The sequence below is a fragment of the Gossypium arboreum genome, chromosome 8 (assembly GCF_025698485.1).
Source record: "Gossypium arboreum isolate Shixiya-1 chromosome 8, ASM2569848v2, whole genome shotgun sequence".
Lineage (NCBI taxonomy): Eukaryota > Viridiplantae > Streptophyta > Magnoliopsida > Malvales > Malvaceae > Gossypium > Gossypium arboreum.
The window spans coordinates 141,219,999-141,240,021 of NC_069077.1; the positions used below are offsets into that span (position 1 = coordinate 141,219,999).

Sequence of the window (20,023 nt, forward strand, 5' to 3'; positions counted from 1 at the left end):
GACCAAATTAAATTTAAGTACTAAATCCACAACTTTTGCAAAGTATAATGATTGATAGCAAAATTTAACCAAGAAAAAAACAAAAGAACTATGATGGGGTTGTTCCTTCCAGGACTAGAAAGATTTGAACATATATTAAGAAAAAAAGGACCAAAATTGGGCTTAGTCTATGTATATATATTCTCTAGTGAATGAAAAATACATAGGGCAAAGTCCATGATATATATATATATATATATATATAAGCAACACAATATCTATTCAGAAAGCAAATAAAATGGGAGCAGCAGGACAATACACGCTCATTAGACATTGGTCTTACCTTCACAAGCAATGTAGCATCAGCAGTTCCAGAAAAAGTACTGTCTCGAAAGCAAAAACGAGACGGGCCGGGAGTCAAGAGTCGAGACCGGCATTCTTTTTTTCTAAGTAATTCAGGGATACAGCTTTCACTCATTTCTCCTTTTTAGCCAAAGATTCTGCCTTATACTCACTTCCGGCAGTGACAACAAAACCAGCCCCGACCTAAAAGAAGCAAGATGCAATAACCACAACTATAAATACTAAACAGTATGAAAAATATGATAAAATGATTCGATTTGAGACGTGTATGCAAAATTATGCAGGAGTGTTGGAGAATTACTTGGCAATCTTTCAATACAACGCGCTCTTGTAGCTGAACGTTGCTGCAAATCACGGAGCCCTGTATTATACAGCCATCGCCGATGGTAACATGATTCATTACAACTGAATTGACAACCTGCATATGCATGGAAACAAATATTTGTGTTACAAAGTGAACGGTTATCTAAGCTTGAAATGTTCGTGCTGTTTTTAGTTTCATAAATAACATAATCGTAGTAAGCAAAGTTTTACAGACCGTCCTTATTTACGTTCTGCTTTACCTTACTTGCCTAATTTAATAGGAGAAATCATCGTACCTTCACATGGGAACCTATCCGGCAGTGACGACCAATGATTGACCGTTTTACTTGGCATTTGTCACCCATTTCCGAACCTTCACCCAGCCTACAGTTTGGCCCCACCTAATCCCCAAAGATTATCATTATAATTGGTGGTTCTTATTCAAACTGATTTTTAAATAATTATAAATATTTGTATGGGTGAAGTAGGCTTACAGTAGTTTTGGTTCCGAGCTTCGGTGAAGGACCTATAATATTATTAGGACTTAGCAGATGATCTGCATCACCAGTGACCTGAAATATTATAGAGAAAAAAGTCAACTGTAAAGTGGAGTAAAAAAGTTCAGTGGCAGATAAGAAAAGTGAAAATGTGAAACACGACTCACATCTCGATTTATGTCCATAAAAGCTTGAATGGAATTTAAGCGCACACAATAACTGCTGCTGCTTGCAATATAAACACAGCATTTATGGGTTTTCCGAGTAGAAGAAGAACCATCGGGATTCTCAGAATAGAGTCCGTGAAAGCTTGGGGTAGATGCGTTAGCAAGGATTCGAGAGATGAATGCTTGATTGTTCTGGGAACTAACCTTCTCGTTACTGTTTTCTTCACCTTGCGGTGTTCTATTTAGTAAGGCCTCGGATTTCTGATAGTTATAAAAGAATTAGGAACAAATTTAGATTATCCAGATCAACATGTAGCCTTTGAATATTGAGACATGTAGTGATTCTAACCAGCTGGCTCCGGACAAGATAAGGAACTACATCCTCTTTCAAGCTTTGAAACGTATCCTTTATGTCTAAAACTTCTTGCAGGACAGACCTAAGTGGAAATACGACACGGAATTGTAATTAAAAATAAAGGGTAAAACAAGGCGAGGACACTGCTGATCTTGAAGCAAGTAGGGATAGAACCAACCTCTTGAATGCATACATATGAGCATCCATGAGATCAGATCGCATTTCCATCTATGTAAAATACAAAACAAAAACGAGGTTAAAAAAAGAATATGTAGCAAGTTTTAATCCATTTGATGGATTTTCAACATGCAAGAGTTATAATATAAGACGATAGACCGAACACAATAAGCTACATTACAAAACACACCATTGTTTAACTAGAACGTCGATGCTTAGCTTTTAAGTTATTGGCCATCAGTAGCCTTTAAATCAATAGATGGGTGGAAAAAGGATGACCTTCCTATGGCAAAAGTACTATGGAGGCCCCTGTACTAGGAGTCAAATTGCATTTTGCTTCTCTACTCAAAAAAAGGTAAATTAGTCCCTGTACATTAGATCAAAGAGCAAATTGGTCATTTCTATTAAAATTTTCAATCTCATCTATTTGTACTGTTAAAAACTGACTAGCTGATAGAATAACCATAGAGTAACATGTGGCATGCCATATGTACCTCATATTGCCGTACAGGGATTGGTTTTTAACAATAGAAATGGATAAAACTTTTTCGGAAGGACCAGTTTGCTCTTTGATCTGAAGTACAGAGACTATTTTGCCATTTTTTGAGTAAAAGGGGTAAAATGCAACGTGACTCCTTGTATAGAGGCCTCCATGATATTTTTACCCCCTTCTATATAAGAAACAGAGCCTCTAGACTTGTGTGTTGCAGCACACAATGCTATCAGTAATCAACTTCACCATATAGGCATTCATCGTCACTTGCATATGAGTCGTAAAATAAGAAAAAGGATTGATGGAAAGTAATACCTGGCCTACAGCATGGAGAATGCGCTTTGAAATTCGAGCATCTTTCTCAATTTCTGCTCCTATAAAGCATCAAGAGATTCTATATAAAGATCCAATACAAGTAGCAGGTTAAATAAATAAAACAATGGAAACTAACCCGTAGCTATGTGTAATAAAAATTGTTTGCTAGGGTCCAGTCCAATGATGTTGTAACATCCTAGTTTCTTGGCTTTATCTTTTCCTCCGGAGGATCCTGACTCTAAAGGTCCACTAACAGGAATAGAGCAAAGCATTGTAGTCACTGCCGCATCATGTCGCCTATGGGTGGCAGCAAGAGCACCAGGAGGAACATCAGAAACAAGATCACCACTCACGACCTGCATGGCCATGAGACAGCTGTAAAGAAACTACTTGATTTTGGACAGGGGCAGAGGGAGGGGGGGCAGGCAGTGACCTTGGCCTCCCAAAAATGAAAAATTGCTTATATAGTCCCTTTAGTTTTTAGGAAATCACAAGTTAGTATAATGGTGAAATTGCACTCCCCCCACCCCCCCAAAAAAAAAAAAAAATTTCCAGGCTTCACCCCTGGTTTTGGAACTGAGAGGCTGTTGAAAAACAAGTACTAACCAAAATGTCTTTTGCTGTGAGGTGATGTGAGATTGCCCGAAGTGCCCCAGCAGTTCCAATATCCTCAGGGACTGCAGCAATCTGCAAAATCAAAAAAGAGGAAACTGATTAGAAGGATGAGCTTCCTCTAAATTGTAGTCTTCATTAAAAAACTTCATGTTCATTATTTTTACATAATTAACTTGTCCATTGTCTCTAAGTAGACCACATAAAAAAAAAAAAAAAAAAAAGCTTCCCTAATGCAGTTTTTCGGGTGTGATTGTTAAAGGCAACCTTCTTAGAATGTAGTATGCAGCCAATTGTGTAACAAAACACACGCATGGTAGGTTTCCATGGATTTCCTATTCGAGAAAGAGTTAAAAGTCTCAAACTTGTTCTTAGTATTGAATCTTGATGAGAATTTAGTTAAAATGAGTTAAAAAATCCTACACAAATGAGTGTTAATGAGCTCAAGCAACTCTATTTCAAAAATATGGAATAACATGCACTATAACTCATTCCACAAAATTTAACTACATCTATATTTGGTCCTTTCTACCAAAGCCAAAAGAAATATGGTTGATGAATGTCCATAGTTTCCTATGCTAATCAGCTTCTGAATATTATGCATCATCAGAAGGTAAAAGTATCATAGAGGCTCTTGTACTAGTAGTTGGATTGCATTTTGCCCTCCACTCAAAAAATGAATAAATTAGTCCCTATACGTTAGATCAAAGAGCAAGCTACTCCTTTTGTTAAATATTTCATCCATTTCTATTGTTAAAAACTGGTCCCCGTGCATCAACATGAGGTGCACGTGACATGCTATGTGTATTTGTCTAGTTATTCTGTCAACCATACCAGTTTTTAACAATGGCAAAGGATGAAATTTTAATTAAAAGGACTAATTTGCTCTTTGATTTAATGTATAGGGACTAATTTATTCTTTTTTTGGGTAAAGACGGCAAAATGCAACTTGACTCTTAGTACAGGGCCTCCATGATCCTTTTACCATCATCAGAAATATTGAAATACCTTTACAGGTGATCCAGTTGCAATCTACAACACTTCAACTCTTAATTTTCCATAAAGTACCTATATCCAACATCCGTATCAACACATATTTGGACATAGATAGGAGTATGATTCTCCAAATATATGGAAAAGAAAACCTAAAAAACTGAGCATAACAGTCTCGGACACACACCTGTATCCAACCCTCACCTCAAGTGCGAGTAACACAGATTGTAAACACTCCCCTTTTCTCAAAATCAAATTTCACAACTTGAATTGTACTTTACATTTGTTCCAATCAAGTAAATAACATTCATTAAAACAGAAAAAAAGCAACTTATTAAGCAATACAATGTTGCATAGTTTCTATAAACAATCCTTAAATAAAATTGTTTTAAAAAAAAAGGATAAGTGTTAAGTACCTCAACATGTAAACGATCAATGAAAGTCCCAGAAATCCAAGCACCAACGAAAAGAGCTGCATCTTCTCCTTCAACCACCTATTTTTTCACCACCCCCAAGACAATTCAAATCAAAAACCCTAAAACCATAAATAAATTTTAAACTATCACACAAAAAGCGGAATTCCTTTTTTTATTTCTTACAACAATTAGATCTTTAAGGTTGCTTTGTTCCAATTGGTGCAAAACGTAGTTAAGAACAGGGCAGTTAGCCACCGGAAGCAGCGGTTTAGGCAATTCCTGCAACAAATTCACGAAAAAAAAATTTAAATCAATGAAATTATGAATTGGGTATTAGATAATGAAAGCCAAAAAAAAAAAAAAAAACCTTGGAAACAAGGGGAGTTAGATTCTTTGAATTGCCACCGGCTAAAACCACTACTTGAAAATCCATTGCCAGTTTCAAAGAGAAATATATGTGTACGTATATGTGTATGTATATTTATATGGTGGGTTTTTCGTGGGGTTTTGGTGAATCTATGAATATATTTTGTTAAACATACGAATGGAAAATAATATATTTTCGATTTTATTTTAGATTTAGATTTCATTAGATTTTTAGGGTTAATATAATATTTTATACCTTGACTTTGGCTCCAATATTCAATTTGGTACTTGAGTTTTTTGTTCCGATTTGGTACCTGAGTTTAGCTTCTATATTCAAAATGGTGCTTGATTTTTTTTTCCAATTTGATACTAGAGTGTTTTTTTTGTTCCGATTAAGCATTTTTAATGTTCAATTTGGTGCCTAAAGTACTTTTTTTGTCCTAATTAAGTACTTATGTTATTTTTACTAGAACACACGTGTCAAATATTCATTAGACCAAATGATATCATTTGGTTTAGGTATCAAATTAAACGTTGAAGCCAAACTTAAGTACTAAATTGAGAAAAAAAAAGTACCAAATAGTATATTAAACTTATTTTTAATTGATTTTTTTTTGTTTTAATTAGCCTTGAACTTACATTTTTAATATTATTGACCGAGCTTATAATTTAATAACAAAATAAAATTTCTTCTAAAATTTGTTCATGGGTCAAAATGCCTACATTTAGACTCGTCTTGACTTGAGCTTGATTTGAATAGAAATTTTATGTTTCGGGTCGGCTCGACTTAGCTTGTAAACACTTCTACTTCCTCTCCTTATTAAAAATAAAAGAAATATTGTTTTTTTAAATAAATTGTTATGTAATAATTTCATATCCATTAACTTGCTCAATAAAATTATGCAAAATTCAAAACTATAAATATTTTATATTAAAGAAAACTAACTATAAAAAGTAAATATTTATAAAAAATAATGCATTATTATTAGTTGAATTATAACTTAATTTAATAAACATATTTTTATTTTTGAATAAAATTTTGAAAATATAAACGATTTGATAAAAAAAATTATGAACCCATAGAAAAGAGAAAATATTATAAAAAGACAGCAATTAGATACAATTCCATACATATTAAGATGGACGAAAAAAACCGAACTGGGTCAACTTCGATACTAATTCGGTTTTTTCCTGAGCGGTACAACCGATATCGATACAATGAGGATCATGCCTTAATGACAACACGAACCGAATTAAACTCCGAGTTCAATCTATTGCTTCTTCCACCTTCACCTTTGGTTTGCAACAACTCTTTTTATCATGTGCCGCGGTCTCGATCTTCCTTCGGCAACAGCCACCATCCTTGCCGAGTTCCAACCTCCGCTCGAGAAATTCCGGATTCTCCTTCCAAACCTCTCCATCAGAATAAACCTCTTTCTTCCATATTGGAACAGATGCCTTTAACTCGTCAATCAAAAACTTACACGCGTCTAGGGCATCAGCACGGTGAGTAGCCGATACGACAACAAACACACTTGTTTCTCCTACTGGAACTATGCCTAAACGGTGTGCAACCGCAATAGAATGGAGATCCCAGGATGATCTAGCAGCGGAACAAATAGACTTGAGGTTCTTGATTGCCATCGATACGTATGCTTCGTATCTTAGCTCCACTACTGTTTTGCCTTCAAAAGTGTCGCGTGTTGTGCCAGAAAACGTAGCTATGGCGCCAGCTTGAGGGGCACTTACATAGTTTATGTACTTGGCAAGGTCGATCTGGTTATTGTCGTCTATGATTTCGACAAGAGTTTTCTCCTCGGAGTTCATCGCTGTTTTCGGCACTTTGACGGCTATCCCGAGGCTGAACCAGTCTTTTGTTCAGGACAGAAATTAAGAGAATCCCAATGGTGGTGAATGCAATCTAGACATTGAATCAAAAACAATGCAATGTCAAATGGAATGAATTCTGCCAAAACCAAAAAGGAACAATGTCACAAATAAACTAACAACAAAAGTGAAATAAGATTCTAGCAATTTCAGATTAGACCTGTTAATTCCGACTCGAATCGAAAATCCAATACGATCAATCCAAATCCAAACTTGACCTAATCCGATTAGACCATAAAAAATTAACACCCCAAACCCATCCAACCGAACCCAAACTGTCACAAAACCAAGTTGAAACAACTCAATCCCAAAATGACCAGAAACTGAGTGACCATAACCTGGAATGAGTTGACCCGAAAAACCGAGCCTCAAACTTAAACCCAAAATGACATGTACATGAAATGATCAGACAGACTGCAAATTAAAAACCGATTACCAAATGAGGCTTTGGCTTAATCACAAATCTGAATAAGATAGATAATCATAACTCTATAATAATACCAAATGATCAGATGGATTGCAAATAATAGAGCAGAGTAGTTAATGAGTTCTAAGCTGAATCTCAGGGTTGAGGTCTTTAGGTTTAGATTTTACAGTAAATACTATGCATTGTAATAATTCCAAAGGTTAACACAAGAAATTATTCATAGCCAGAACATTAATCCAACAAGAACATCAAATCCCTAGAAAGAGGGGAATTTCAATACCAAAGGCGAAAAAGGAATCAAACATAGGTACAATTAGATTAAAAGCAACGACAAATTCAGCTCTAACTTAACTAAAATCAATGGAATTAACAAAGAAAATACGTAAAAAAATTAAGGGGGAAAAAAACCCAGAGCAGCAAAATAAAAATATCAAACAATGGAAATTTGGTTCCAGCAAAATTTCAGAAATGAAGAACAGAAAAAATCAAGAATTAAAACGTAAATTTAGAAAACAAAATCGAAAAAAGAAAAGAAAATAGTTTATCAGATTACCTTGAAATAAAAAGGGATTGGGAAGGGGGGGGGGAAGCTTGGTTCTTCGAAATGGGTGAGAGTAACCGCTAAGAAGCGATAAGAGATGGCCACACAGATATATATATATATATAAAAACAAAAACCCACCTTTAAAATGCTTATAGTTTATGGATTCTGTTTGGGAATTTCACTGTGCTGATTTTGTAGCTTTGTACTTTGAAAGAAAAGGTAAAAATGGAGAGAAGGGTAAAGCGTTGACCCTCAACCCCGAGCTGAGTTCATTTGAATATCACAGAGGTTTCAGATTTTAGCCCCATTTCAAATTCATGGGTAAATTGCAATAATACTCATCCAACTATAAAAAATTACAAAATGATTACTTAATTATTAGTAAATTTTAATTTTGTCACTCAATTATAAAAATTTACAAAATCATCACCCGACTATTCGATTTTATTTTTGGGGCACCAATTAGTTAATAATGGCATGTTTTAAAATTAGCATAAAATAATCACTCAATTATTCAAAAACTTAAATATTTTCAAATAATTAAGAAACTTAAATGAAAAACTTCAAATATTTTAATGACTTAATTAAAAAAATTTAAATATTTTCATGACAAATTTAAGAGTTTTTGAATTTTACGACTTTTTAAGTTGAACTATTTGAGTTGTAGTTTATCCTAATATCATTAATTAATCTAAACTATTTCTATTAAAATATTGATGTAGAAGCCAATATGAATAATTAAAAACATAAATTTTATTTAAAAACATTAAGTTTATTAAATATGATGAATTAAAAATATGTTTTTTATTTAAAACATTACATTTATTAAAATGGATTTCTACTCACACTTCGCGTTGAGTAATTATTTTTAACTAAATATTTAAAATTTGTAAGTTCTTCTATACTTTTTATATATTTAGAATTTAATCGTCATATTTTTGTTTTAAGAATTTAATTCTTTTATTTTTAAATTTTAAAATTTATTAAAATATTTAAAATTCATCTACTAAATTTGTTAATGCAACGTTCTAAAATTTTAAAAAAAATACTTACTCAACAATTATGTCACATAAAATGACTTTATAATAGACTTAAATTTAACAATTCTTTTAATTAATGAGAACATTTTAATTAGAATAAACTATTTAGACTAACTAATGGTATTAAAAAGGCTGAGGTGTCAAATTATGTCATTTTAATTTTGGTCCCTCAAATTTGACTATTTTCATATAATTAAAATGTAAAGGGACCATATTTGATATTATTAATAATGTAAAGAAAAGAGAACAAAATCCCTAAGTCAATAATAAAACTAAAAGGAATGTGCCTCTCAATGTACTAGCCACAAAATTTCTCAAGGCAAAGTCACAAAGCAGAATATTGGTACCATTGAAATATTTTCATGCTTTTTAAGATAATTGTTTCTAACTTTCTAATAAAATTAAATTTAAATACGAAATCGAACCATTTAACAACGAAAAAAATACCAATTTTTAATTCATTCTTCTAATCAGCTCGTTGATATAATTCTCCCGGTTACCGGCATCTCCTCCTTCGACGTAATGGTTCCTCTTCTTCTTCAAACCACCCAACGGCGCCTTCAACTTGAAAGGCCAAAGGAAGTTATTGGCCTCTTTAAAATGAGGACCCACTGTCATGATCTCATGGATGAGATCTTCGACACAGATGATCCCGTATTTGCCAAGCGCCTGCGATTAGTTCCCAATCAACAAGCATGGTTAATGACCGTTTGGCATTGATATGCAAAACTAGGTAAATGGAAAAAGGATACAGACCTGCTCAACGATTGCATTGTCAGTCAAAGCGACTCTCTGCTTATTCAACTTCCCGAAACCTCGTTTGTAAATCAATTCCTTCACACTCTTGAGATTAGGGTATCTAGAAACATACGTTAATGAAAAATAAGATATGGCAAGTACGTGTAAGGATTACAATAAGGGAACAAAAGGAAACGGGAAAAGCAAACAATACCCGTATGTAACGTAAGGTTCAACCAGGTGAAGCATGTTCATTGTTGCCTTGTTTACTTTAAGGAAAACACCATTGAAAATCTGCATTTCGTAAGAGCAAAACGCGACAATTTAGATTTCAGATTTTTATTCTCCAATATGGTTTTGGAAAGAATGACCCAAAGTTAGAATGACAATGAAGAGGCATAACAGAACAAGAAAGTTCGAGAGTAAGTTCAGTATTCGCTAAGAAGCTACCGTCACCTGTATTACTCAAGCTCGGGTGTGTTTCAAACTTGGATATGTTCAATTTTTTCCAAGATTTCCGTGTATGGAGAATAATATCTCCATACTGATTTCCATATACAGGTCGGACACAGGTATTTCAAGAAAAATAAAGAGTTGGAGCAAAATAGACCACAACTTTCAACTCCGAATTGTGCTATCAGAATGAAAAACCACCTAAAGTACCAATAACTTCAAACCATGCAAACTACATCCCATAAGCTAACTAACTTTAAACAAAATATATCAAACATCAAAATAACGACACTAAAATATCAAAATCGTACATCTTAACAAACAGGGAAAGGTCGGTCAATTGATTCTTGTGACCCATATGCCTCTTAGTTTAGGAAAAAGATGCGGTAAACTACCTGTCTCAATCGCAAGAGCTGCAAAATCTTTCTCGTCCTCGGGTGCATGGCATTGATACTAAAAACAAACATTCACAACATATTACTATCTAAAACATAGAATCAAAATTCATAAAAAAATGAAATGTCACACATACCCACGGATTCGAACGATAAACAAAAGCTTAGCTTCCGGATCCACATAGAATCCTCCTTTCAACTTTGCCTCGCGCTTCAATCGAATCAACTCTTTCTCCTAAGAGTTACAGGCCACACAATAAGAGATTCAGACGCATTTAGGATTAGATAAAACCGAATTTTACATAAATCCAAATAGAACACCACCTGAGCCTCATACTCCTTTGCATATTGCTTAGCCCTATTGAAAATCAACTTGCGGTTCTCGACTTTCTTCTTCTTTGCAGCTTCAAGCTCCTGCTTTTTGGCAAGCTCCCATTCTTCATTCCTCTTATTCTTCTTCAGGAGCGACTCAGGAATCACAGCCTTGACTTCCTCACCCATCTCTAGTCAACATAATATCAAAACAAATCAAGAAACAAGTAATAAAGATTTAACGAATGTTGCCCATACTCTTGTTTTCCTTAAAATATTTTAATCCAACGCATATTCAAACATGAATAATAAATGCGATACTCCAAAATACTTAAAAAAACCAAATTGAGCACACTCCCAGCAAATGCATACATGCAACTAAACATGTCAATTGGACAGATAATGTTAGTTTTGAATCAACCAAATCTGAATCATATCGGTTTGGATTGTAGAAGTACCATAGAGTCCCTTATACTAAGAGTCAGATTGCATTTTACCCCTCCACTTAAAAATGGGCAAATTAATCCTTATATGTTAGATCAAAGAGCAAATTAATCCTTCTATTAAAATTTCCATCCATTTTGGATGACCAATTTGCATTAATTTGCCCATTTTTTTAGTATTGGGGGCAAAATGCAATCTCACTCCTAACACAAGAGTCTCCGAGTATTACCGGTTCTGGGTTTTATAATTTTTGAATCATTTCAATTCCAATCACTTCAGGTTTGAATTAATTTCGTGACTGAAACTCGGTTTTAGCTAAGATCATTACTAGTTTCAATCATTTCCAGGTTACGATCACTCCAAATTAGGGTCTTTTCAAGATATTCGCTCGGTTCATTTCAAGTTCAAGCCAATTTCGGTACGGATAATCTCAATATCAGATAAATTTCAGGCTCGGTTCACTTCAAGTTCTGATAAAACATGTTCAAGTCGGTTCGAGTTTGGGTTCAAATTGATCGGATCAGAACATTAACATAAAAGAGAGAAACAACGAAATGGGGCTATACTCACAAAACTATAATACTGGAAAAATAAAAGACTATAAAATCAAAGAAGAAAAAAACACCTTAATTTCTGTGATGAATTGAGCAATTACTTCAAAAAAAAACAATGGAAATTAAGCTAGTATTCACCTCATTTCAAAGAACTGATAGAAACAAAGCCAAAGCACATATGAATAAACAGTTAATTGAAACCAAAATACTTTTGCAAATTTAAAAAAAAATGGTGTGCGAAGGCTTACCTCTCTGTACCTATGAACTGTGGAAGATAGGATGGTGCGGTTTACTGAAAGGGGGGGAGATTTTTAGGGTTTCAACAAATCTGATAACCAAATTATTGATTTCCTAGGGTTTTTAGGGTTGGGTTTTGGGCTAAAGAAAGAAAAAAATATAATAAAAAACCCAATCCAATATCCATTTTTTTCATTGGCCCAATCTCTCTGTTTAAAGGGGTTCTCGTTATTAGGGTAAATTATACCTAAGGTAACTAAATTATTAATAAGTTTACATTTTAGTCACTCAACTTCAAAATATTACAAAATAAGTTACTGAACTAGTCTAAAATTTTCATTTAAATCATTGAGCTGTTAAAATAGTTATTATATAGTTTTTTTTATTCATACCGTCTGCACCAATTAAAAGCTCTTTTTCCCTACTCTTCTACAGTTTTTTTTTTAACTATAAAAGTTTAATTATCAAGCCAATTTTAAGCTCGAATTCGAGCTTAAATACAAAAATATGTAAACGAGCTTAATTGAGCTCAAGCTCGAGTAGCTCATTTATATCTCAACCCAAGTTTAAGCTTAAAAATAAATGTTTAATCGAGCTCAAATTAAGTTCCAAATTTCAAACTAAGCTTGAGTTTGATAATATTTGAATTGACTCTATTAAATCTTACTTGACACCGATAAAATTATCGGAACAAAAAATCATTAATTGAATTAATTAAAAAACTTTTTAAATCTTAAAATTATATTTATTTATTATTAAATTATTATATAAATCAATAGAATCGAAAATTAATGATATAATCGATTTCATAGCTATTTCAACAGATGTCAGTGACAGCTTTTCAAGTACGCGATTGAAAGAAACAATTTAAGACGAATCTTTCAATTGCAGATGAAGTGTTCGATGTAATGCATACGTTACTATTGGATAAACAACGAGCTGCATTGGTGGCTGCTGACTCTTGGTTTGGCCTCTCTGCTTATATTTGTTCCGATTACTCATTTATGAAGTTTCAGTAATTCAATTGCAATTTGCCTTGCCATTACCATGAAACGCTACATCTCTAGAATCACCAATTGGCCTACGCCCTTTCCCTTTCGAAACTTGAATTTCTTCATGGTATCTTCTTCTTCTTCTTCTTCTTCTTAATCTTCAATATTCTTTCAAAAAAAAAAATTCCAAAAAAACGTATTTAGTATGTATTTTATAATCATTTTTTGTCAATTCATAGTTGTTTACTGTTCAAAAATGAAAAACCTAATTTTTATCATTATTTGATTTGACAAATAAACGTCTAAATCACGGTATCTTCTTCTTCTTCTTCAATGTTCTTCCAATTTTTTTCCCAGAAAAACGTATTTTAGTATGTATTCTATTATCACTTTTTTGTCAATTCTTTGTTGTTTTCTGTTTCAAAAATGAAAACCCAATTTTTATCACTATGTGATTTGACAAATAAACGTCTAAATCACCTTTGATTATGAGAATTGATCTGGGCTTTTTTTTTGTTTTTTGTTTTATAAATCAGGTGGATAAGGAGAGGAATTTTGGTTCTAAACCTACGAAAGAACCAATTAATAACGAAGAAGGGAATCAAATTTCCGATATGTTAATCGACGGGTTCGGCCGGAAACATACTTACCTGCGACTCTCCTTAACCGAACGTTGTAATCTCCGGTGTCAATACTGTATGCCGGCAGAAGGGGTAGACCTTACTCCTTCACCAAAATTACTCACTCACAACGAGATCCTTCGTTTAGCTAACCTCTTTGTTACTTCCGGTGTCGATAAGATCCGTCTCACTGGCGGTGAACCCACCGTCCGGAAAGATATTCACGATATTTGTTCCGATTTATCGAGCTTGAAAGGGCTTAAAACATTGGCTATCACTACAAATGGAATTACCCTTGCTAAAAAGCTTCCAATGCTTAAACAATGTGGGATTACTAATTTGAATATCAGTTTAGATACCCTTGTTCCTTCGAAATTTGAGTTTATGACTAGGCGTAAAGGTCATCATAAGGTTATTGAATCCATTAATGCGGCCATTGATGTTGGATACAACCCTGTAAAAGTATGTTCTATTTTATACCCTGTTTTTTTACTCTGTTTTCAATATAATGCTCTGTTTTGGATTTTTAAGTGTTTGGGTCTGTTTTTCCTTGCTTTTTCTAGGTTAACTGTGTTGTTATGCGTGGATTCAATGATGATGAAATTTGTGATTTTGTCAATCTCACTGTTGATAAACCAATTAATGTTCGATTCATTGAGTTCATGCCTTTTGATGGGAATGTATGGAATGTGAAGAAACTCATTCCGTATTCGGAGATGTTGGATACAGTGGTAAGGTACGGATCTAATGATCTTGTTTTATGCTTTGTTTCTAAACTTCCACAATTTAACTCAGTTTCTTGTTTGACCTTGCTTGATAGGCAAAGAAATTTCCGACCTTAAAGAGGTTGTGTGATCATCCGACAGAGACTGCAAAGAATTTCCAGATTGATGGCCATGTGGGTACTGTATCTTTCGTTACTTCGATGACCGAACATTTTTGTGCTGGTTGTAATAGATTGAGACTTTTGGCTGATGGCAACTTAAAAGTATGTCTCTTTGGTCCTTCTGAGGTGAGTCTGGTTCTCATACGATTTGCTGCATATGTTGTTATTAACTTATTATTCATTTGCATATCTCAAGTTTAATGTTGATATGTTCTTCATTGCACTAGCATAGCGTTCGACGTATATTAGTGATGATTCTTTCCAGTTCTTACACAATTTGCTGCATATGATGTTATTTGTTTGCATATCTTGACTTTAATGGTGATATGTCCTTCATTGCACTAGCATAGCGGTTTGATGTTTACTGGTGATGGTTCTTTCCGGTTCTTATGCTATTTGCTGCATATGTTGTCATTCTTTTGCATATCTCAAGTTCAATGTCAATATGTTCTTCATTGCACTAGCATAGCAGTTGCACTTTCAATGTTTACTAGTGATGATTCTTCTCAGGTTAGCTTAAGAGATCCTCTTCGTTCCGGTGCTGGTGATGAGGAACTTAGAGAAATAATTGGAACAGCGGTATGCTTTCTGCCTAATGACACTTTGTTTAGGCCTATTATTTTGACTATCATGCTCTCTCGTTTTCCGAGATCAGGGAGAGGGTTTGATGGAGTTTTATAGCTTTTTAAATGAGTGATATGGCTAGTTGATTGTTCATTGTTGCTTCGAGTTACGGAAGAATCGATCCAAGTCTTCTTTCATTTCCTTTTATTGGCTTGTACTATATACGTATACGTTATTCCTTCTTTGGTTCAGGTAAAGAGGAAGAAAGCTTCGCACGCCGGGATGTTTGACATTGCTAAGACAGCAAATAGACCGATGATACACATTGGTGGCTGAGGTACTTATGTACCTTCTAATGTTTTAAGGAATCTGGTAGCTCGGTTTCTTTTTTATTGGTCTTGTTTTTAGTTCTTGCTTGTTGAGGTTGAACGATTATAGTACCGTTTTAGAGTGGGATAACATAGGTTCTCTTCTTCATATGTATTGCTCCGAATAGCATAGGAAGACTGTTACCTGTTAGAATACAGAATGGTGTTGTAAGTCAACTAATGTTTATACCCATATTTGATTGGTACAAGATCACAGATCCTGTTATTCTTATCTCTCTAACGAATAAAGTCTCCTCAACTTGTTTTTGTCGAACGTTATATTTTTGGAGATTCAATGTAAAGAGCACGGTTTAGCCATTCTACCCCATGTGAGATTTGAATTATTTGAAACTGGGAAATAAGAATCTAGCTGGTTTTTTACATAGGTTGAAGCTTCAGTGAACTTAACAAACGTTGTTTCTAGTAGGTCATTCCACCCAAAATTTCAACGATTTCCGAATTTAACCGTAGTGTCTTTATAACCCTTGAGCATTTCATTTGCTCAGTCCCAACTTATTCATGAGGAGTGCCAAATAGTTTCCATTGCCTACGTAAAGGCAACATAAACGATAAATGTACCGACATGCTTCTTCTCTTGCTTCTTACACATGTATCTTCGATATTCACTTGCTTCAAAATCCCTTCCTTTTGAATGTATATGCTCGGTTTGGAGAATCATACCTCCATTACCCATGTCTGAGTATGTGCTGGACATTTGCAGCATTTTAGACAAAATGAACGCAAAATAAATGTAACGACATGCTCCTAAAACTCATGCCTGAGTTCATGTTCGGCACATGCTCGAACATGAGTGTGGGGCATGATTCTCCAAATAAATGGAAAAACAGAGCATAACTGTTTCAAATATGTATGTGTATGTACGGGTATGGAGATGCTTCTTCTCTTTGCACATACACGTACATATCTAACACGGGTATAATCATCCCTCATACTCATGTCTGAGTATGTGGCGAACAGAGACATTTTAGACAAAAATGAAAAGTAGGGGTAACATAGTTTAAAAAAAAGAAGACATTGAATGAATCGAATGCTGATGATGGTTACTCTTTGGTGTTTACATACATTTCAGGAATGTGGTGTAAAAAACATCCTCCAGAGGTGAAAAACAGAGATGAAGCTGGTAATTTTCACAAACTGTTGATCTTTGCTTAACAGTAAAAAAGAAAATGGGGTGAATTTGTGATGAAAAAGTTTTGTTGTAAGTTCTTTATGTTGTATAATTTTTTTTTAACTCAAAAGGCCAGGTTTAGCATTGAGAGGGCACATTTACTGAGATCAAAACGCTGTATTTTACTGCAATCACCATAATGATATTGGTTTTACAGCATAAGCCATATATGATTAAGCAGTGATTTTATTTATATACCTTTTAGAATTGGGATTATTACCAATTATATTCAAATTTAATTACATTATTTAAGTTTAAAACATTATTTTTATAAATTTGGAAATTATATTGATTTCATACATAAATCATTTATCTTTGAATAATTAGTTAAAATTCCATAGAATAATATTTTTAGAGGGATAAATTTTGACCAAATGTACAATTTGATACATAAATTTTAATATTAAACTTTAAATATGAAACTTTAATTGTGATTCAAATGTATATATATAAAGCTTTAATTTTAATTCAATCATATACATGTTAAAAATAAATACATCAATTTATTTTATATTAAAAAACATAATTATTTTTATATGCAATTTATAAACATAAAATGATACTATATCACTAATTATGTTAATAATTTACAAAAAATTTAATCAAATCAAAATTTTATTATAAAATTGCATAATAGATCAAAATTTACAAAAACTTGAAATTTATCTCTAAATAAAATTAAGAAAAATGTTTTATTTTTCTCATTAATGAAATTGAATACAAAAACTTCACATATATATATATATGGTTAGTACTCAAATAAAAACTTGAACTAGAATAAGTTCTATGGAATAACATCCCTAACCACCAACCACCAACCACCATGCCATTAGCGAAAGTTCATATATATATATATAGTTGAGGGAAGACGCTAGGAAACATTTTATTGATGGTTCCATCAAAAATTGGATGCTTGAAAACATGGCTTATCCATAATTGTCTTAAAAACAAAAACAAGGTCAAAGTCCAAAAAGACAAACCATTTGTTGTAGTTGTTGTTCTAGAAGAGCCTAACACAACACATTTGAATCAATGTTTCATTTCTTCAAAAGTTGGCAGTGTTTGAAATCATTCATGAAGTGTTCCCAATATATCATCATCTCTATACAAGTGATACCTGAAAATAATCAAAGTTCAAAGAAGCAATGAGCTTATAATTAAAAAAACTTACAAAAGGCAAAGGACCATTTGTGTAAAATATCTAAAAAATGTAAAACTTAGATAACTTGCATTTTCACCCCCATGGACTGTTCATTCTAAATATATAAACTAGTAAAGATGTTGATAGAACTAAATAAAGGCAAAAAAAAAAAAAACCAATGTTTTCATAACCAAACCAGTGATCGAACTGGTCAGACCACCTGTTGTCAGTCCGATCAATTCAACTAAAATATTATTAAAAAATCCAGTTCAACCAGTCCAATCCAACTGGTTCAATGCCATTCTCCAAACCGGTTCCCGATTCGACTTGCCGGTCCAATCCAATTCAAACATCATCAAGAAAAACATTTTCCAAGCTCATAAGTAAACAAAGACAGAGGCATAAATTAGAGAACCCAAAATTCCTATTTGATCAACTCGAATCAAATCTGATCCAACTTGATTATAAAACGTTAACAACCTGAACCTAGCAAGCCAAATCCAAATAGGCATGAACTCAATCCGGCCTAAACCCAAAATGAGATAAACCAGAATGGTTGATTAAACCATTGATGAAGTGCAAATGATTTGTTTTTAAGTTTTCAATTGACACCATTCACGAGTTAGATCTTTAAATTACTCTTTTATATATAAATCCAAAATGACTGGACCCAAAAACAAATCCTCAAAACTAGAATCAAGCAAACCTAAGTCGATATGAATCTTAAGTGACCTAAACCTCAAATGATTCGACCCGAAAAACATGAACTTCAAACCCAGTGATCCAAACTCAAAAGGAATTGAAAACCAAGATAACCCAAAACTTCAAAACCCGATATTTCAACCTGAACTAAATCAAACCAATCCTAAACCAAACCCGACTAGAACACGAAACAACCCGAAGCTAAAATGACCAAAAACCTAATATGATACAATCCTATAATTACATATCACGAAAAACCTAATCCTCAAACCAGAATGACCCAAACCCGAAAATGGAAAGCCTGGGATCTAACACATGCATATAAATCGAGCTTGAAATCAACACGGACTTGTCTAAGGCATAAATGAGCCAAATTTGCACCAAAATTTAAGTAAAATCTTCAACATTGCAGAAGAACAATGAGAATATACAAAAACAAACTTGAAATTATACGAATCTAGAGTGAACTAAACCCCAAATGGTTAGACCCGAAAACATAAACTCAAAAGGAACTGAAAACCCAAAATAACCCCAAAAATTTAAATCTGCATATTTCAACCCAAACTAAATCGAACCAATCCAAAATCAAAACTGAATACTGAGCCCCAACTAGAACTCAAAGAGATCCGAGACCCAAAATGATACAATCCTCAAACCAGAACTTCACAAGTTTGAAAATTAAAAGCCCAGAGTCTAACATATGCATAGGAGTCTAGCTCAAAATCAACCCTAACTTATCTAACGCATGAATGAGCCAAATTTGCATCAAAATTGAAGTAAAAGCTTCAACATTGAAGAACGATGAGAAAATACAAAAACAATTTTTTTTTTAAAAAAAGAGACTAACTCTTTTTCACCGAGCTTGATTTCAGTGCCACCATATTCAGGCAAAAGAACAGTGTCTCCTTCTTTTAGATTAAGTGGTATGAATTTCCCATCTTTGTCTCGTGCTCCAGGTCCAACTGCTACGATTTTCCCAGAATTCAACTGAAAAAATATTGAACGAAATTAGATGAAAAATAAAAAAAAAACCCAAAAAAATCAATGAAATGGGAAGATGATTATTAACCTTAGAGGTTTTCTCGGGAAGTAAGATTCCGGAAGTGGTTTTAGAAGGAGGAATTATTTTCTCGACCAAAACGCGATTGAATGAAGGGATTAAACGCTTTGCCATGTTTTGATTTTGTTGCTTTTAACAGAGAAACTAGAAGCTTCTTTCAAAGGTGGAGTAAATGGGGGAGAAGTAGGGTTTTGTGGGTGCCTATATATATATATGATTTTGTTACTCACTTTAGTGGGTAGAAATATTAAATTCGAAATGGGGTTGGGTAAAAATAAATAGAGCTATTTAAAATATGAATTCGGCTAAGATTTGTATATTTAAAGTTTGAGTTTAACAAAGATCGATTTAGTTTTAAAAGTTATAATATTTTATATTATGTTATTTTATATATTATATAATTTATAACATTAAATTTTAAATTTATAATACTA

At 33.4% G+C, this 20,023-nt stretch overlaps 5 protein-coding genes across 9 annotated transcripts; 1 reads left to right on the top strand and 4 right to left on the bottom strand.

The window, feature by feature from the left end:
• Positions 1-99: 99 nt before the first annotated feature.
• Positions 100-5,216, bottom strand: LOC108468063 (uncharacterized). The gene is made up of 13 exons (XM_017768917.2): positions 5,038-5,216; positions 4,854-4,949; positions 4,671-4,748; positions 3,256-3,336; positions 2,786-3,005; positions 2,650-2,708; positions 1,843-1,892; positions 1,659-1,746; positions 1,310-1,570; positions 1,140-1,217; positions 942-1,046; positions 644-760; positions 100-525 (listed from the first exon to the last, which is right to left on the bottom strand). The coding sequence occupies exons 1-13, from the start codon at positions 5,101-5,103 to the stop codon at positions 454-456; spliced, it is 1,371 nt and encodes a 456-aa protein (XP_017624406.1). The 5' UTR covers positions 5,104-5,216; the 3' UTR covers positions 100-453.
• An 889-nt stretch (positions 5,217-6,105) lies between these two features.
• Positions 6,106-8,184, bottom strand: LOC108467978 (molybdopterin synthase catalytic subunit). 3 transcript variants are annotated; one of them, XM_017768822.2, is made up of 2 exons: positions 8,033-8,184; positions 6,106-6,957 (listed from the first exon to the last, which is right to left on the bottom strand). In XM_017768822.2, the coding sequence occupies exon 2, from the start codon at positions 6,861-6,863 to the stop codon at positions 6,303-6,305; it is 561 nt and encodes a 186-aa protein (XP_017624311.1). In that variant the 5' UTR covers positions 6,864-6,957; positions 8,033-8,184; the 3' UTR covers positions 6,106-6,302. The 3 variants fall into 3 exon arrangements, with proteins under 3 accessions (XP_017624311.1, XP_017624310.1, XP_017624309.1); XM_017768821.2 differs by having other exon boundaries at positions 6,106-7,002; positions 7,904-8,175; XM_017768820.2 differs by having other exon boundaries at positions 7,904-8,174.
• Positions 8,185-9,244: 1,060 nt separating this feature from the next.
• On the bottom strand, positions 9,245-12,229 carry LOC108467798 (60S ribosomal protein L7-4-like). Its single transcript, XM_017768576.2, has 7 exons — positions 12,079-12,229; positions 10,845-11,023; positions 10,658-10,755; positions 10,521-10,578; positions 9,887-9,966; positions 9,691-9,793; positions 9,245-9,603 (listed from the first exon to the last, which is right to left on the bottom strand). Exons 2-7 carry the CDS (start codon positions 11,019-11,021, stop codon positions 9,388-9,390), a joined length of 732 nt encoding a protein of 243 aa, XP_017624065.1. The 5' UTR covers positions 11,022-11,023; positions 12,079-12,229; the 3' UTR covers positions 9,245-9,387.
• An 820-nt stretch (positions 12,230-13,049) lies between these two features.
• On the top strand, positions 13,050-16,848 carry LOC108469603 (GTP 3',8-cyclase, mitochondrial). Of its 3 annotated transcripts, none has more exons than XM_017770523.2 (7): positions 13,050-13,186; positions 13,596-14,141; positions 14,243-14,410; positions 14,500-14,691; positions 15,076-15,144; positions 15,382-15,466; positions 16,588-16,848. In XM_017770523.2, exons 1-6 carry the CDS (start codon positions 13,115-13,117, stop codon positions 15,463-15,465), a joined length of 1,131 nt encoding a protein of 376 aa, XP_017626012.1. In that variant the 5' UTR covers positions 13,050-13,114; the 3' UTR covers position 15,466; positions 16,588-16,848. The 3 variants fall into 3 exon arrangements, with proteins under 3 accessions (XP_017626012.1, XP_052887505.1, XP_052887504.1); XM_053031545.1 differs by lacking the exon at positions 13,050-13,186 and adding an exon at positions 13,282-13,371; XM_053031544.1 differs by lacking the exon at positions 13,050-13,186 and adding an exon at positions 13,312-13,430.
• Positions 16,849-17,544: 696 nt separating this feature from the next.
• On the bottom strand, positions 17,545-19,796 carry LOC108469604 (10 kDa chaperonin, mitochondrial-like). Its single transcript, XM_017770524.2, has 3 exons — positions 19,599-19,796; positions 19,377-19,516; positions 17,545-17,803 (listed from the first exon to the last, which is right to left on the bottom strand). The coding sequence occupies exons 1-3, from the start codon at positions 19,701-19,703 to the stop codon at positions 17,755-17,757; spliced, it is 294 nt and encodes a 97-aa protein (XP_017626013.1). The 5' UTR covers positions 19,704-19,796; the 3' UTR covers positions 17,545-17,754.
• Between the last annotated feature and the right edge of the window lie 227 nt (positions 19,797-20,023).

Excerpts from the sequence above, each read along its gene's own strand:
- LOC108467798 (XM_017768576.2), bottom strand. The coding sequence starts at position 11,021 with ATGGGTGAGGAAGTCAAGGCTGTGATTCCTGAGTCGCTCCTGAAGAAG. Across the intron at positions 10,579-10,657 it reads TTTATCGTTCGAATCCGTGG|TATCAATGCCATGCACCCGA; the intron begins GTATGTGTGACA and ends GTTTGTTTTTAG. Across the intron at positions 9,967-10,520 it reads AGCTCTTGCGATTGAGACAG|ATTTTCAATGGTGTTTTCCT; the intron begins GTAGTTTACCGC and ends TACGAAATGCAG.
- LOC108467978 (XM_017768822.2), bottom strand. The coding sequence starts at position 6,863 with ATGAACTCCGAGGAGAAAACTCTTGTCGAAATCATAGACGACAATAAC.
- LOC108469603 (XM_017770523.2), top strand. The coding sequence starts at position 13,115 with ATGAAACGCTACATCTCTAGAATCACCAATTGGCCTACGCCCTTTCCC. Across the intron at positions 14,142-14,242 it reads TTGGATACAACCCTGTAAAA|GTTAACTGTGTTGTTATGCG; the intron begins GTATGTTCTATT and ends TGCTTTTTCTAG. Across the intron at positions 14,692-15,075 it reads GTCTCTTTGGTCCTTCTGAG|GTTAGCTTAAGAGATCCTCT; the intron begins GTGAGTCTGGTT and ends GATTCTTCTCAG.
- LOC108468063 (XM_017768917.2), bottom strand. The coding sequence starts at position 5,103 with ATGGATTTTCAAGTAGTGGTTTTAGCCGGTGGCAATTCAAAGAATCTA. Across the intron at positions 4,749-4,853 it reads ACCTTAAAGATCTAATTGTT|GTGGTTGAAGGAGAAGATGC; the intron begins GTAAGAAATAAA and ends GTGAAAAAATAG. Across the intron at positions 3,337-4,670 it reads TTGATCGTTTACATGTTGAG|ATTGCTGCAGTCCCTGAGGA; the intron begins GTACTTAACACT and ends TTGATTTTGCAG.
- LOC108469604 (XM_017770524.2), bottom strand. The coding sequence starts at position 19,703 with ATGGCAAAGCGTTTAATCCCTTCATTCAATCGCGTTTTGGTCGAGAAA. Across the intron at positions 19,517-19,598 it reads TTCCCGAGAAAACCTCTAAG|TTGAATTCTGGGAAAATCGT; the intron begins GTTAATAATCAT and ends ATATTTTTTCAG. Across the intron at positions 17,804-19,376 it reads ATCAAGCTCGGTGAAAAAGA|GTATCACTTGTATAGAGATG; the intron begins GTTAGTCTCTTT and ends GATTATTTTCAG.